The sequence below is a fragment of the Gymnoscopelus microlampas genome (genome assembly GCF_963454915.1).
Source record: "Gymnoscopelus microlampas genome assembly, chromosome: 10".
NCBI lineage: Eukaryota > Metazoa > Chordata > Actinopteri > Myctophiformes > Myctophidae > Gymnoscopelus > Gymnoscopelus microlampas.
In genome coordinates, this window is record NC_139947.1 from 27780219 (window position 1) to 27797141 (window position 16923).

The window sequence follows — 16923 nt, forward strand, 5'->3', positions numbered from 1 at the left end:
TGTCTTCGGTCAATTTTTTTGATGGACCCTGCACACCGCGTCCTCGCTCGGCTATTTGCGTTTTTTTTTCTGTTTCTGCTGTTAAGCAAATGTCCGAATGACACATGCAATGGTCATTCATGAAATTATGCACGTTAATGGGCAGGTATAATAGTCCCAGACTGGGACTATATATACCTGTCCATTAACGTGCATCATTTCATGAATATATATACCTGTCCATTAACGTGCATAATTTCATGAATGACCATTGCGTGTTTGTAGAATGTTTACCTTCAGAATAGGGATGCTTGGGTTCATTTGGTTCATGTGAGACCTACATGTCACTTAGTCAGTAATCCTGCATTAAAGACATCACAGGCCAAAACAAATGTCCTTGTGCAGAATGCAACCAATAGATTCAAGTGTCCATTTGCTCAACAATACAGCCATTAGAATTGTTGCTGGCTATGGAATGCTTGGACCTTGAGCTTTCCTCTACAATGTAAAGTGAAAGATAAAATAATTTACGTGCACTGCTTGATAATAAAGTGTATTCTGATATTGAAACGTATGGCAAAATGGCTTGGTAACGTGTCTTCCTAAAGAGAAACAAACTATGTGGCCATAGTTAACCTAGTGTGTGTTTTTGCTGTGAGACTAGATGTTGTTAGTGTGGCGATGTTGTGATGGAGACTTACAGTATGAACATAATGACGCCCACAGCCCAGCAGTCCACAGGGCGGCCGTATCGATGTCGAGCCACTACCTCAGGAGCTAGACGGGTAGGTAGATACATAGATAGGTAAATTAACAGATAGATATAGATAGATAATGTATATATACTAGATAGATAAACGGACAAACAGCTAGATAAATAGTCAGACTGACGAATAAAGAAAGATAGATAGATAGATAGATAGATAGATAGATAGATAGATAGATAGATAGATAGATAGATAGATAGATAGATAGATAGATAGATAGATAGATAGATAGATCGGAATTTGTTTGTGTCGATTTGTTGATACTTAAAATCTAAAAATAATATAAATAAAATGAGCCTCTCAACTATTCGATTAATGGAAAAAAGCATTCAATAGAATACTTTCGGGGCATAAGGAGCAGGTGGGTGGTCTCCTCCGCCCTTGGATTGAGTGTGTGTCTGTGAATGCAGTTGGTTAAGGCAGCCGTGGGCCATAAAGGCATCTAGTGGGAGGGAGGGAGGGTGAACTGATTGGAAATCTGGGCTCTCCATTTACAGACCATTAAACCACATTCTTCATTCTTCCGGACTGCATAACTGGACCTTTATTTTTCAATCTCTCTTCTTCTTCTTTTTTTCCTCCCTGCCCTGCCTGTCAGCATCTCAGCTCATTTGCTTATTTATTTGTATAATAATCATGTGACACAGGGCTATTAAGAACTTTCACTGCTGGGCACTGGGCCAAAGCACATGTCCTCACAGCACCCTCCTGTTCAGAGAGACAGGGGGCTGTTCAGAGAGACAGGGGGCTGTTCAGAGAGACAGGGGGCTGCATCTGAGAGGTCCAGTGGTGGAAAAACTACTCAATTTCTTTTACTTAAGTAAAAGTATCAATACTGCAATGTAGAAACGTAGAATCAAAATCTACAAAGTAACTAGTAACTAAAGTTTTCTAAACATTGTAGTAAGTATTGAAAATTGGAAATACTCCAGTAAAGTAAAAGTACCTCAAAATGTAACTTTACTTGAGTACATTGAATAACATTTAGTTACTTTCCACCACTGGACACATTATTGTGCTCTGTCCTAGTTAGATAGATGAAGGTAGATAGAGCAGAGTTTTTGTACTTTGTTTTGCCTTCATTTAAGAATAAAATAGATTCATGAAACTGATGTCTTTCTTCTTTCTTATTCTTATTGTTAACAAATCTTTGAATCAGAATCACTTTCATCGTCACATCACAGGTTTTCAGGTGTAAGAAAATATATGTTTTTCAAAGTAACTTTCCCACCCACGCCCAAAGTCACTCTTGACAAAAACAAAACAATAGTATAAGGCGTGAAAAAAGGTAGAAGAGATAGACATAAATACAGTGAGTGAGTGAGAGAGAGAGAGAGAGAGAGAGTTGCCTACCAAGGTATTCTGGTGTTCCACAGGGCTCTGTGATGGAACCGTTCTCAAACTTGGAGAGGTAGAAGTCTCGCAGAACCACTTTCTTGTGGTTGTTTTCTGTGTAGTACATCAGGTTCTCCAGCTGCACGGAATGAAAGACAGGTTCAGTAATCTTCTGGACGTACAGAGAACATGTGCACACACATTTTAGGACATCAATTTTTTCCTCACAAATGTCACATTTTCATACATTCTGCTATACTTGTGGGGACATTTGGCCCTTACAACTAGTAATGCAAGTACACACGCACGCACGCACGCACGCACGCACGCACGCACGCACGCACGCACGCACGCACGCACGCACGCACGCACGCACGCACGCACGCACGCACGCACACACACACACACACACACACACACACACACACACACACACACACACACACACACACACACACACACACACACACACACACACACAAACAAACAAACAAACAAACAAACGCGCGCACACACACACACACACACACACACACACACACACACACACACACACACACACACACACACACACACACACGCATGCACGCACAAAGGCTTCCTGTAAAGCCTTCTGGTGATGTACAGTTTGATCGATGTGTGCTGACCTTAACAATCAATGTCAGATGAGATGATGTCAAGCCGATGCTCTTACTGGCGTTTGAATGTCTAGGCCTGTTTGACGCAAGTAGACCGAAAGTGTCCCGTGGCTTATTGAATAATATCACATTAAGTCAGTGTTTCGCCTTTGCTTTTTCAGGTCTGGTGTATTGGAGTTGACACACAAATGTTATAGCTTATGCCGTGTTGCTGCTGCTGTTTTTAAAGAGGAAATTAAACTGTATTTACATGGATGAAGGGGTACAGCTGACTCCTGACAGGGATTCTAGTTAAGTTTGAAAAGTACAAATTAAGTACAACAGTACTTATTCTAGCAGCCGTATTAAGAAAAAGAGAATGAACAGTTGTGTTCATTGGTCCTTTGTGCATGTGATAAACATCTATTTTCTCTAAAAACTCTTAAGTGACTTGTGCCAGTGGCTTTTATTTACGCCTCGGGCTGCCTCTGACCGGCAGAGTGTGTGTGTGTGTGTGTGTGTGTGTGTGTGTGTGTGTGTGTGCAGTTGTGGAAGATGTACTCAGATATTTTACTTAAGTAAAAGTAGCAATACCACAATATAAAAATCGGCAGCCAAATACATATCATTTTGGGGGTGCTTGACATTGAAAAGTTTAAGCACCACTGATATATCAACATACGTTTTTCAGATGACTGTTAGGATTTAGAAGATATTTATAGAATCGGCCTCAGATCTTAATGGGTTAAATGTAATGTGCGGCTAGATGAACTGTTATGTCATACAGTGGATAATGACATTATGTCATTATTCCTCCACAATTAAGCAGTTTAAAGAGAGGCATTGGAGGCATTGGCTTGAAAGAGAGCAGCTCATATTTATTTCTTCGGTGGTCTGTGTGTTTGTGTTCTTCTTTGGCCCAAGAAAAGATCTGAGAACTGATTCAAAACATTTTAACTTTCCTCCAAACAGGTTAATCAGAGACACTTGTGAAGTTCCGATGACTACCAGTGGGGGGCGTCTGAAGCCTTGATACACTTTACTCCACTCAGATAGAAGTGATAAAGATGGCTAAAGATTATGTTTCTTCTTGTGTGTGCGTGTGTGCATGTGCGTGTGCGCGTGCGTGTGCGTGTGCGTGTGCGTGTGCGTGTGTGCGTGTGCGTGTGTGTGTGTGTTAAAAGACAGTGGAGACTCATTAACTGAAGATTGTATTGCATTTGTAATGCTTTTATCTCCACAGAGTCAGTTGACAAAACGTTGAAATTTACTTTCTGCTGTGAAACAAAGCACCAAAATAATATATCTCTTTTATACCGCCTTCATGTTTTATATCTCTTTTATATCATCTTAATGTTTTTCTTCTGTGTTCATTGAATCCAAATTACCATTTTAGTACTTCTACTTCTCCTCTGACTCTCTTTTTCCATGGCCATCATCACCCATGATGACAAATCATCACTCACACACACAACTGAAATTACAATACATGCCATTTCAAAGCCATATGTCGTACATAAACATAGCAATTTATTTTTGGACTTCACATTTGTTTACACTTTGACCAAAGTGATTAAAATGTTACGGAACTTATCGGAATAACGGAGTCATCGTTTGCCAAACTTAACAGCATGGATAATTTGAATTTTGTTCGGAGATCAATCTTTTTGTGATCATGGGAATAGACCCCTTAAATAACAGACGACGTCACACTGATAAGAACCAGTATGCGTGCGCAGGCCGGCACCAAATGAAACCCATCCATTCTGTCGTGTCTCGCTAGGACGCGTCTCACTAGCCACGCACACAAGAGGAGATTGAATGAACTGAAACCAGCACACCCCTCGAAACAATATGTTGGCAATTGATTGCATGAAACAATTACCCGTGCGTCCAGTCTCAATGTTGGTAAAGAAATAATTGGTCTATATCTTCGGCTAGTCCTTTCAAAACAATCCGCGCTTTAATATGCCAATTATGCCCTGAGTTGTAAACTTGGCCCTGTATGAACCTTGAGACTAGCAGAGGAAATAGAAAGGGAGAAAATATGAGAGAGAGAGAGAGAGAGAGAGAGGGAGAGGGAGAGAGAGAGAGAGAGAGAGAGAGAGAGAGAGTGGTGTTTGAGAGTTATTGTGTACCTTCAGGTTTCTGTGAACTATGTTGAGAGAGTGTAGGTAGGCCACAGCCTCCAGCACTTGTCTGATGACATTGGATGCATCTCTCTCTGTGTAATTCCCTTGGTCCAGTATCCAGTCAAATACATCTCCCCCTGTAGCGCTGTTGTGTCCACGCACACGCACACACACACACACACACACACACACACACACACACACACACACACACACACACACACACACACACACACACACACACACAGTTATATTTAAGCCTGCTTTAACAGTGGCTGCTTTACACTTACAGCTTCTATGTGTGTGCTGGTTCATGTGCAACGAATATAGCAGATCTGAAAAGCAGAGCTTGTAGATCTGTTATTTGGTGCTGCACGACACTCGCACGCGCTACTAAGTAGCACTCAGTCAGGCTTAATAGAAACGAGAGCCAGTTGACTCCATTGTACATGTAAGCAGCATATTATGATCCCATTAAACACATTGAGTAATGCAATTATCAAAACCACCATACTTCACTGGGTTAATACCTTCAGTGAGGCAATAAGCCTCTTCTTCAGACCCAAAGACATAACCCTACGGAGCAATTTACAAATTAGACCGTGGCTCATTCCTCTGAACGACTTGATTAACTTTGGGAAGACAGTGAATCATTGGTGTGATTATCATGTAGTGAGCAGGAGCAATATCACCTGTGCAACGGGCACAGACCGCGAGGAACCCAAGCATGACCACAAACACACAAGAAGGGTAAAACACAGCAACGGACACAGTCTCACGCACGCACGCACGCACGCACGCACGCACGCACGCACGCACGCACGCACGCACACACGCACACACGCACACACACACACACACACACACACACACACACACACACACACACACACACACACACAGCAATCCACTGTGTGGATTACAGCCATACATATTGAAAAGTGTATGTACTTATGTTCAGTGTTGGAAAGTAACTAAGTACATGTACTCAAGTACTGTACTTAAGAACAATTTTTAGGTATTTATTTATTTATTTACTGGGGTATTTCCAATTTTCAATACTTTTACTTCTACTCCACTACATCTCCACTACATAATGCAAATATTGTACTTTTACTCCACTACAATTATTTGACAACTTGACAACAACTAGTTACTAGTTACTTTCTAGATTTAGATTATTATTATAAGACATACATTAACCACTTCAGCCTTATATATACTTAAGCTACCTGATAATAGCTGATCTACAATCTCATAATCTGCTTGTAGATCAGCTATTTTCAAAAGATGTTTTACACATTTTGAAAACTTGAAACGGGACATTCTCCCTAATGAGTGCTTTTGGTTCTTTAAGTATATTTTGATGCCAATACTTTTGTGCTTTTACTCAAGAACATTTTGATTGCCGGGCTTATACTTGTAACAGAGTATTTCTACATTGCAGTATTGATACTTTTACTTAGGTAAAAAAGAAATTGCACTATCTACACCACTGCCTATGTTGCACAATCAAATCCACGGCGTGAATTTAACTCCTATAAGAGTGCACAAATGGAACCGAATGGAGTTCAATTCACACAGAGGATTTGACTGTGTACAGCAGGGGTCTTCAACAGGGGGTCCGGGACCCCTAGGGGGTCCTCAGAGTTACTACAGGGGGTCCGCCAAATCTTTGTGTGATATGATTTCTTTTTTCCACCTTAACCACTTGAACCCTTGCATCCCTATTCTGAGGACAACTTTAGCCGAAAATAGCAGATCTACAAGCTCACAACGCCTCGCGCTGCGAGGCGTTGTGAGCTTGTAGATCTGCTATTTTTGGCAAAGAGGCGTTTGGTGTAGAGGGAAAAAAAGAGCAGACCAAGTAAACAAAAAAAGTCTAATCTGAAACACAATTCTATACAATATAGAGGGGGTCCCTGCTCATCTCTCTCTCAGCTAGGGGGTCCTTGGCCTGAAAACATTGAAGACCCCTCGGTGTACAGTATGTTAGTCACAAGCTATAGGCGGGCCAGGATCTATTGTCGGCATCGATCCAGCTGTAGGCCCTCTGTTGAGAGAAGACTCTCATGGACGTCACAGGCTCTCAGAAGGTGGGGGGGATGGACTTTCGGTGGACTATTACTATACCCCTTATTTTACACTTTGGCTATTCAAAAATAGCAGATCTACAAGCTCATAGCGCGGCACCGAGTGCCGCGCTATGAGCTTGTAGATCTGCTATTTTTGAAAAATCGTGAAAAACATTTGTAACTGTCAAATGTAAACAAATTTTATATTTTCAAAATTTTGCGTTTTTTGGGCGGATTTTGTTAGTTTTTTTGTCGTGTTTTGGTTACTTTATTTCGGTTTTAGGGTTAGGGTTAGGTTATTTAATCTTATTTTTGCCTGATTTTACCGATTTATTATCAAAAAAAATGTTTTTATTTTTTTTAAAAGTGGGGGGTATGAAATCACGGATCTGTGAGAGTGAGGGTGTCGGGTCGTACGCACAGTGAATGGCCGTGACGCCCCTGAAGACTCTGTTATGGCGGATCAGAGCTTTAGCAGAAAGTGAGTAATGGGGAGTGGGCCCAAGAGCAAATATCTCATCAAGTCTAAGGCTGGTTCTCCCCCTGAGGGCGAAGCAGAGAACACGGTACTGGTAATAGCCGGTCATATCGCACCCCCTGGCCCTGGAGCTGACGTGTGTGTGTGTGTGTGTGTGTGTGTGTGTGTGTCGGTTTAACTACACACAAGGGGAGCAAAGTACTGCACTGTGCGTCGGGATATTAAACCCAGAAAGAAAAACTTATGGGGACATTTTGAAGCCCCATGACGACAAGTTTCATTTAACCCACAGACCTGAGGCCGATTCTACAAAATGTCTTCTAAATCAAACAGTTTTTTTTTAAAAACGTCACGTTGCTATATCAGTGGTTCTCAAACTTTTTCATGTCAACGACCCCCAAAAGTATATGAAATTTGGACACGGACCCCTAGCCTGGTAAACCCTCCCTCTGGAAATCTCATTTCCATTTTGAGATTTCCGGAGGGAGGGTTTACCAGGCTAACGGACCCCCATCTCAAAATATTTTGTTCCAGGGACCCCCCAGAAGCAAAGATTTTTTGAGTTACAAATGTTCGCTTTAAAAATATATATATTCAAAGATTTGCACACATTTTCAAGATTTTTCCGAATAATATATAGATTTTTTTCAATATCCAAAGAAATCTAAAATGACACAGACGCGTCCCCGGTCTTAAGGGTTAATGTCATCCGGACAGAGATATAGAACTTTGAGATGGGAAACATATAGCTTTAGTAGGAGTTTTTAAGCAAAGTGTGTCAGATCATAATTTGTTGCCTTACTCAAAATAAATCCTGCCTTGGAATTATTTTCTTTGCAAGTCTGCGGTCCACACCTTTTTTTTGAATCAAGCAGTACTTCTTTGAAAACCCTTTTTTGTTCATAATATTCCTACCTGTATCACCAAAGAGCACTTATCTATCAGAGCCACTTGACTGATCCCTGGAGTGCTTCTTCTTTTTTTCTCTCTTTTTAAACTGTGTCAGTGAAGCATGAATGTAATTTGGAGATTCTATGTATGTTTTTTTTTTTACCTGTATATTGTATTGTATGCTACTGTATGCTACTGTTTCTCACATGTTTCTATGTGGAACAGGCTGTGAAACAAATATCCCTCTTGGACAATAACGTCTAATCTAAACTAGAAAGACCTTTGGAGCGACGGTTACAATTATAGTAAAAGATTCTGTTTGAGGTCAAGGTTCGGATTAGGAGTTTAGAGGATAGGTTGGGGTTATAGGTTTAGGGATAAGAATGAAGAAAGAAATTGTGGGGAAAAAGTGTCTTTGACATCCGAACAGGGATATAATACACATGCACGCACGCACTCACGCTCACACACACACACACGCGCGCGCATACTGTTGGACAGATGACAAGACAAGCACGATAAGTCAGACAGTCTAAGAAAAAAATCACTCACAGTTCCTGGATTATGAAGTATTCTTTACGCGTCTCATACGTATCGATAAGCTGGAGGATGTTTGGATGATTCACCCTGAAACAAACACACGCACACGCACACACGCACGCACACGCACACACACACACACACACACACACGCACACACGCACACAGGAGTGTGATTTTAACTTGTAGCAAGCAGGAGAACATACTGTACTTGAATGGAAACAGGAAATACATGAATTTTACATGAAATTTAAATGAACAGAATCATCTTCTAGATCTGCCATGTCTCCCTTTCTCATATCGGTGCTGTCGGGTAGAAACCATGTACTACTGTATGTCCAAAACAGTTCCTTTTTTAATTATAATTTTTAAAAACATGTGAGCTTGTAGATCTGCTATTTTCACTACTTTTGTGCGACACTCTTGTAAGACGAACTTTCAAATATGGAGATGGGACATTTCTGCCCGACAGCGACGATATTACCCAGTATGTGTATGTCTGACCGTTTGCGTACATTTTCAGGATCATGATCTCGTTCTTGGCAGCCTTTCGGACTTTTCTACCGTCTTTCTTCAGGAATTTCTTACAGACGTACACCTTGTCTGTCCGTCTGTCCTTGGCCAGGCACAGCTCACAGAACTCCTTCCTGGACAAATCAATCCATAGACACAGTACATGAGCTATACATAATGAAGCAGATAAGAATACATGAAGATACAAACATGGCCCCCATGATGTTAGAGCAGGGGTCTTCAACGTCTTCAGGCCAAGGACCCCCTAGTTGAGAGAGAAATCAAGCAGGGACCCCTACTCTATATTGTATACAATTGTGTTTCAAGATTGAAGTTTTTTCTTTTCTTATTTCTGCTCTTTTTTCCCTCTACACCTATAGCCTCTTTGCCAAAAATAGCCGATCTACAAGCTGTACAGTACAGTACTTGAGTAAATGTACTTAGTTACTTTACACCACTGCTATTGAAAGTGGGAATCCATTGAAAGTGGGAAATGTTTTGCTGTGACGTTTGAATCTGTTTGTAGCCGCCCTTTGGAAATTAATCTTCCACACCGAAGTTCCAGATTAATATCTACGCAGTGATTGGTGATTAGACTGGCCGTGCCAGGCTAGAAACACACAATTAATCTCCAATCATATTCATTCACATCTAGAGAATATGACACAGTAAAATATCCAGTACATAATATTCAAATGTGTGAATCATAGGGCACAGGGGCCCCTTGAGGAAAAGCAGTGAAATCACTTTTAATTGGATTGGGGTTGTTCGACCCAGAACAGCCCAGAACAATGTCCCCCAGTGGAAGAATGAAAGCAATAAGACATTTCCAGTAAATAACAAAAACAATCAGATATGGGTGTCTTCAGCGGGGGGGTCTTCTGCTTTCTGCTGGTTCAGCAGGCTCAAACTACAGTGTGGAACCGTTCACAACGCCTCGCGCTGTGAGTTGTGTGCTTGTAGATCGGCTATTTGCCTGCAAAGAGGTTTGGTGTAGAGGGAAAAAGGAGCAGATCTGCTTCATCTCTCTCTCTCAGCTAAGGGGTCCTTGGCCTGAGAAACATTGAAGATGTAAATAATAATAATAATAATCATCATCATCGTCACAGCACAGCACATACTTTTAAATATTTTGAATGCCAATTTGTTATCCATGTTGATGAAATACGTTTGAATGTGTAGAATTGGCGATAGGAAAAGCGACGGTGAGGGTGTCAAACCCAGCTCCATGCACTTGATTGATTGAATACTTTATTAACAGTTTGCAGAGACAAGCACAGGGAGGTACAGTTCAATACAAGGTCTGTTAAGTGGATCTTAAACCCAAGAGAGCTGCATACCTTCATTTTCTTCACCAAGCAATAAAATGTCACAGTAGGTTGAAGTGTCGGTGAGAGTTTAGGAGCAGGCTTTATCTTTTGATGCTCATATCGATTTTGATCAACAGTCGCTCTCGCTAAAGCTGGCTTAGGATCAGATTGCTGTAATTGGTGTGCGTTCGTGTGTTCTGAGATTTGTATCTGACATCGTGTTGGACTGTGTTCAGACCCATAGCAAGGTGCACTGACGTGTGTGTGTGTGTGTGTGTGTGTGTGTGTGTGTGTGTGTGTGTGTGTGTGTGTGTGTGTGTGTGTGTGTGTGTGTGTGTGTGTGTGTGTGTGTATATGTATGTGTATGTGTATGTCTGTGTGTGTGTGTGTGTGTGTGTGTGTGTGTGTGTGTGTGTGTGTGTGTGTGTGTGTGTGTGTGTGTGTGTGTGTATGCGCGTGTCCGTGCACACACATACGCATGCGTGCGTTTAAGGTCTCACCTTCACACTGATGTATATAAATTATATAGTTTCACCTTTTATTGATCACTGACTGGCAAGGCACTCTTCTGTGCGTGTGTGTGTGTGTGTGTGTGTGTGTGTGTGTGTGTGTGTGTGTGTGCGTGCGTGCGTGCGTGCGTGCGTGCGTGCGTGCGTGCGTGCGTGCGTGCGTGCGTGCGTGCGTGCGTGCGTGCGTGCGTGCGTGCGTGCGTGCGGGCTTGTGTATTTGGATATAATGACTAAGAAGGCGCAGGCATACTTGCACGCATGACAAACAGGCTTATATTTTGTGTATTTTGTGCATTTGTACTGTTGGGTTGGTTGCTGCGTTCTGGATAATGACTCGTCCCTACTGAGCGTCCCAAAGACCAACAAAAGGACCAGGGGTGGCCACGCTTTTGCTGCTGCCGCCCCCCACGCTTTGGAACGACCTCCCTCTCCCCATCCGTTCTGCCCAGTCCATTGGGGTTTTCAGATCCCTCCTAAAAAAAAAACTATTCTCTTCGGCTTTTAATTGTCCTTGCTCTGCTGCTATTGTGTCCTAATAATGCACTGTATTTGTCTGTGCGCCAATGGGCGCTCATTGATGTACTGATGCTTTGTTTGTCTCAACCTTGTACAGCACTTTGGTCAGCTTCTGTTGTGCTTTATAAATAAAGTTTGATTTGATTTGATTTGATAGTCGGTATGGGTTTTGTACAGTTTACCTTTGATTATCTTCTAGATGAGTGGTTCCCAGACCTTAGGCATTGCACCCCCTTCTACATCCCAACTGGGATGATGCACCCCCTATCCTTAGAAAATTGCCTATTTATATATTGAAGGCACCACAAATGCACACATAATCACACAACACATAAAATATAACACATTAAAACACACAATAAATATTAACGAGGGCACAGAAATGTGCACGTTTGAATTAAATTGAAACTACATTGGGACAAAGTTTCAATTAATTGCAACAAATTTGCACACAAGGCAAGGAAAAGAAAGTGTTTTTGTATAGCACATTTCAACAACAAGGCAATGCAATGTGCTTTATTGTGCTCTACAAACGTCACTTTGAAATAGCAAAGAGGACAACGGCAGGGACAACAGGCACAGGCTCATTGGCAGAGAGCCATCATGAGGTAAGATGGGGGAAATGCTGTCATAATTAAGCCGCATTAAATTAAAGAAAATCATTTTTAAAAATGACTGAAATTGCAGCTGAAGTGCATTTTGGGTACATTAATCGATCTGTTCAAAAGTAAGTTTTCAATTTTGGATTAAACTTTTACCAAAGTGAACAAGGGAAATGTTTTAATTGCATGCTTTTACTTCATGAAAAAACCCATTTGGTGGTTTAATGGTTTAATTATTATTACATCCATTAAACCACCAGTACATGTTTCTTCTCATGCACCCCCTAGAGCATACATGGGTGGGGGCCACATGTGGGCCCCCACCTTCACTTAATGCGGCCCGCAGGTTAATATCGGAATACTGATATTTTATTGATTTCAGCTGTTCCAAACATGCAAACACGACCCGCTTTCATTACTTCAGTCTATATTAGTAGCTTAATGACTAGTATTAAAATTTGTAAACTATAACAAAAAAATAGCAAAAATAGCAGATCTACAAGCTCAAAACGCGACGCGACGCGTTTTGAACTTGTAGATCGGCTATTTTTGCTACTTTTGTGTGACATAGAATGGCGAAGTATGGCATTAATTTACTGCCTGACAGTATATGCAATGTGGCCCTCCGGAGTGAGTGTGGAAATATAGTGGCCCTCTCGTTCATCAAAGTTGCCCACCCCTGCCCTAGAGGCAGCTCAAGCACCTCAAGGTGTGCACGAACCCCACTTTGGGAATCCCTGTTCTAGATTGCTAGATTTGGGTTTCATGGCTAACACTGTGGAAGATTTCATTTAGTCTCCCTCTGATGAGTTTCTGGAGCAATGTACCATAAAGGAACAGTTGATGAAGACCGCTCAGCATTGAAGGCTAAGGTGGTGTGCTGATGTGCTGATGGATGGGGAGGAGGTAAGATTGGTGTAAGTACATCTCTGGCTTCTTGCTTGACATTCGAAAGGCAGAAAGAATTGCTGCTTTTGAAATCAGAACATGAAAAGGAGTTGTAAATAATTGAATACAACAACGAGCAACTAAAATTGTCTCGGGAACTGCAAAAACCTGGCATTGATCTCTGTATCTGCTTTTAAGTGAGGTAACCCACCGGTACGCATTTTGATGTTGCAAGTCATTTGCGGTTCTTTCTCAAGTGAACGGAAATGATGATGTTTGAGCGCGTGGGTGATTCAAGAAGCCGGACCGATGAGCAGCAAAACTTTTAACGGTGACTTCGACATTACTTTACAAGAAAGGCACAAGAAGTTTACTCGACTCTCTTCTGAGGACTGTGAAGAGTACAAGATGGTAAAAAATCAGCAGTTTGGAAAGGAATCTGAAATGAGTTCCTGAAGCATATTGCTAATGGTTCAGGGGGATTTGATCTCACACTTTAATCGCTGGTGCTCTTCGTGTGTGAACGCTTGAAACGTTATGTGATCTGATTGCTCTGGAACGGTTTTAAACCAGCCTCTCTGCCTGATAACATCGCAAAATATTAATGAATCTGGGGGGGGGGGGGGGGGGGGGGGGGGGAGTCGCTTGTTGTGGGTGATGGCTGATAGATACCTGGGTTGGTGTGAACGCTCAGCTATAAATATACTCTAGGTGCTTACGAGCAGTCAGTTTTTCCCCGCCTTGAATGAGAGAAAAAAAGCCTGGCTCTCCTCCACTTTTTGGTGGATTTACATTTGTTTTCGTACAACCTATACATGTTCACAGTCACACATCCACACACTACATCAGGGGTCTTCAACAGGGGGTCCGGGACCCCTAGGGGGTCCTCAGAGCTACTACAAGGAGAACTTTACCAAAAAATAGCAGATCTACAAGCTCACAACGCCTCGCGCTGCGAGGCGTTGTGAGCTTGTAGATCGGCTATTTTTTGGCAAAAAGGTGTTTGGTGTAGAGGGAAAAAGAGCTGACCAAGTAAAAAAAAAAAGTAGTGGGGGTCCCTGCTTCATCTTTCTCTCAGCTAGGGGGTCCTTGGCCTGAAAACGTTGAAGACCCCTGCACTACATACATTACTGATGAACTAACTGCAGACTAAATTTAGTTTTCTTATACATACATTTATTTCACTTTGACCACTTAAACCCTATATTCTTAGTTGACCGGGGTCCCCCAGGGGTCTATATACTTGGATCCCCTCCTTTTTCCCCCTCTACACCAAATGTATTCGCTGGAAATAGCAGATCTACAAGCTCACGCAATGCATTGTGAGCTTGTAGATGTGCTATTTTTGCTGAATGTTCGCCTATATGACATGGCCATAAAACGTACTATACTGGGTGGTCTGACTGGTCTCCACATGTTGTCCTTTGTTTGAGCTGGGTCGTGACATACAGTAGAACATAATAGACTATAATAATACTGTAAGTATTAATAGACTGGACGATTCCATTCATAGCAACGCTGCACTTCCATGTCTGAAACGCGGAAGAGGAACTAATCAATCCATGAAGGTCTCCATGTCGTGTTAAGTTTGACGTGGCACGGTTCTGGATGCCATGAAGGTCCCGGCATCCACAGCAATAAGAAGCACCAGGTTCCCCAGCCAAGTAGGTGACTATATGAACATGTGTATGTGCAGTTATGCTATGCTATTTTACGCTGAGTACCACAATTGCATCACAACACAAACTGTAAATATAGCTGCAAGCAGCGATAATACGGGGACAGTGAATAGAGAGAGAGAGAGACATGGAAACGGAATAGATTGAAGAGAGAGAGAGTGACATGGAAACAATAGATTGATGAGAGAGAGAGATGGAAACATAATGGTTTGATTGGACATCTCAACCTACTGCCATTAACAGGATTCGAACTCTCAACCTTCAGACTAATAGGCTGCAACACTACCTATAGTGCTATAGCTTTGTCCAGGCTGATATTGTCTGTTGAAGATCATAAACTCTTGCCTTCTTTCATGAACCAAGCCCCTGTTTCACTAACACTAAGATCACTCGTTCACAAGCCATTTACCAATGAAGAAATTGTACATCTCCTCAGAACCAAAACTAATGAAAGTAGCCGATCTACAAGCTCACAAACCATGAAAAGTTGTGAGATTGTAGATCAGCTATTTTCAGAATGAAGTATGTCATACGTAAAAAACGTACTCTCAAATAAGCATTTCAGGTTATCTTTACCATTTGCACATGTATTCATTGATACAGTCATGTTGTTTGCAATTCAACTTAAATTAAGTCTACATCAAGTGAGGCTTGAACTGGCGACCTTGAGATTGTGAGGCATTCATTTAAGGGAGACGCCATTGGCCCAACAGACAAGTAACTGTGAAAAAGGAGATCACACAGATGATACAGTTTCACGCAAATAGCTGAAAAATCCTGGGTTTAAGTGTTTTTCAAACTGCTCAAAATTGCGGACAATCTAAGGGCGGAGCTTAATGGTCAAATCGATACGTGTGTTCCTCATGAGTCAAGGCACATGTGTAAGCAAGTTTCACGACTTTCGGCCAAACGAGGCATGACTTATGCCTGTTTAAAGTCTGCATTTTCAAAAAATTGCTATAGCGCCCCCTTTTGGCCAATTGGAGTAAGATTGGTTTCAGTGATATTTGGAATGACCCTGTACATTTCTGCAAAGTTTCAAAGAAATGTGAGTCTGCATGTATGTTTTAGGCACAGATGAATAATTTTCTTTAAACTGTAATAGTTAAAATCTATCTCCTCCTGGGATTTTTGAGCAATCTGCACGAAACGTTTACCACTTGAACTTTGGACCTCTGCCTACAAAAATTTCCAACGGATTTTCCATAAGTGAAAAAATGCAGAAGTTAGGAGCCAATGACTGTTTTTCATATAATTCAAAATGGTGGGAGATCTAAAGGTCAGAGGTCAAAAGTCAGACCACGAAAGTTGTCGGGCATGAAGAGACGCATGTGTGTATCGAAGTTTCATGGTTGTAGGTCAAACAGGGCATGAGTTGTACCTGTTCAAAGTTGGCACTTTCAATTGAGTGCTATAGCGCCACCCTTTGACGAATGAGTGTGAGAATTATTTCTTGGTAGTTTTTCATGAGCATCTACCATATGGCCGAGTTTCGTAAAAAGCGTATGCACGGTTAAGCCAGAACTGGCAAAAACAAGTATTTTTCAAACTGCTCAAAATTGCGGAAAATCTAAGGACGGAGCTTAATGGTCAAATCGATACGTGTGTTCCTCATGAGTCAAGGCACATGTGTAAGCAAGTTTCACGACTTTCGGCCAAACGAGGCATGACTTATGCCTGTTTAAAGTCTGCCTTTTCAAAAAAATTGCTATAGCGCCCCCTTTTGGCCAATTGGAGTAAGATTGGTTTCAGTGATATTTGGAATGACCCTGTACATTTCTGCAAAGTTTCAAAGAAATGTGAGTCTGCATGTATGTTTTAGGCACAGATGAATAATTTTCATAAAACTGTAATAGTTAAAATCTATCTCCTCCTGGGATTTTTGAGCAATCTGCACGAAACGTTTAGCACTTGAACCTTGGACCACTGCCTACAAAACGGATTTTCCATAAGTGAAAAAATGCAGAAGTTAGGAGCCAATGACTGTTTTTCATATAATTCAATATGGTGGGAGATCTAAAGGTCAGAGGTCAAAAGTCAGAGGGTGAAAGTTGTTCAGCATGAGGAGACGCATATGTGTATCCAAGTTTCA

At 41.6% G+C, this 16923-nt stretch overlaps 1 protein-coding gene across 1 annotated transcript in view; it reads right to left on the reverse strand.

Annotated features, from left to right (window-relative positions):
* The window catches only part of camkvl (CaM kinase-like vesicle-associated, like), a gene marked incomplete at its 3' end in the record, with an annotated part of 114082 nt that overhangs the window by 7765 nt on the left and 89394 nt on the right, over positions 1-16923 (reverse strand). Inside the window, exons 3-7 of the mRNA XM_084070048.1 lie at positions 9330-9461; positions 8827-8901; positions 4837-4975; positions 2100-2220; positions 681-756 (exon numbers count right to left, since the gene is read on the reverse strand). Coding sequence (XP_083926174.1) covers positions 681-756; positions 2100-2220; positions 4837-4975; positions 8827-8901; positions 9330-9461 — 543 coding nt within the window. The remainder of the gene's footprint in view (positions 1-680; positions 757-2099; positions 2221-4836; positions 4976-8826; positions 8902-9329; positions 9462-16923) is intronic.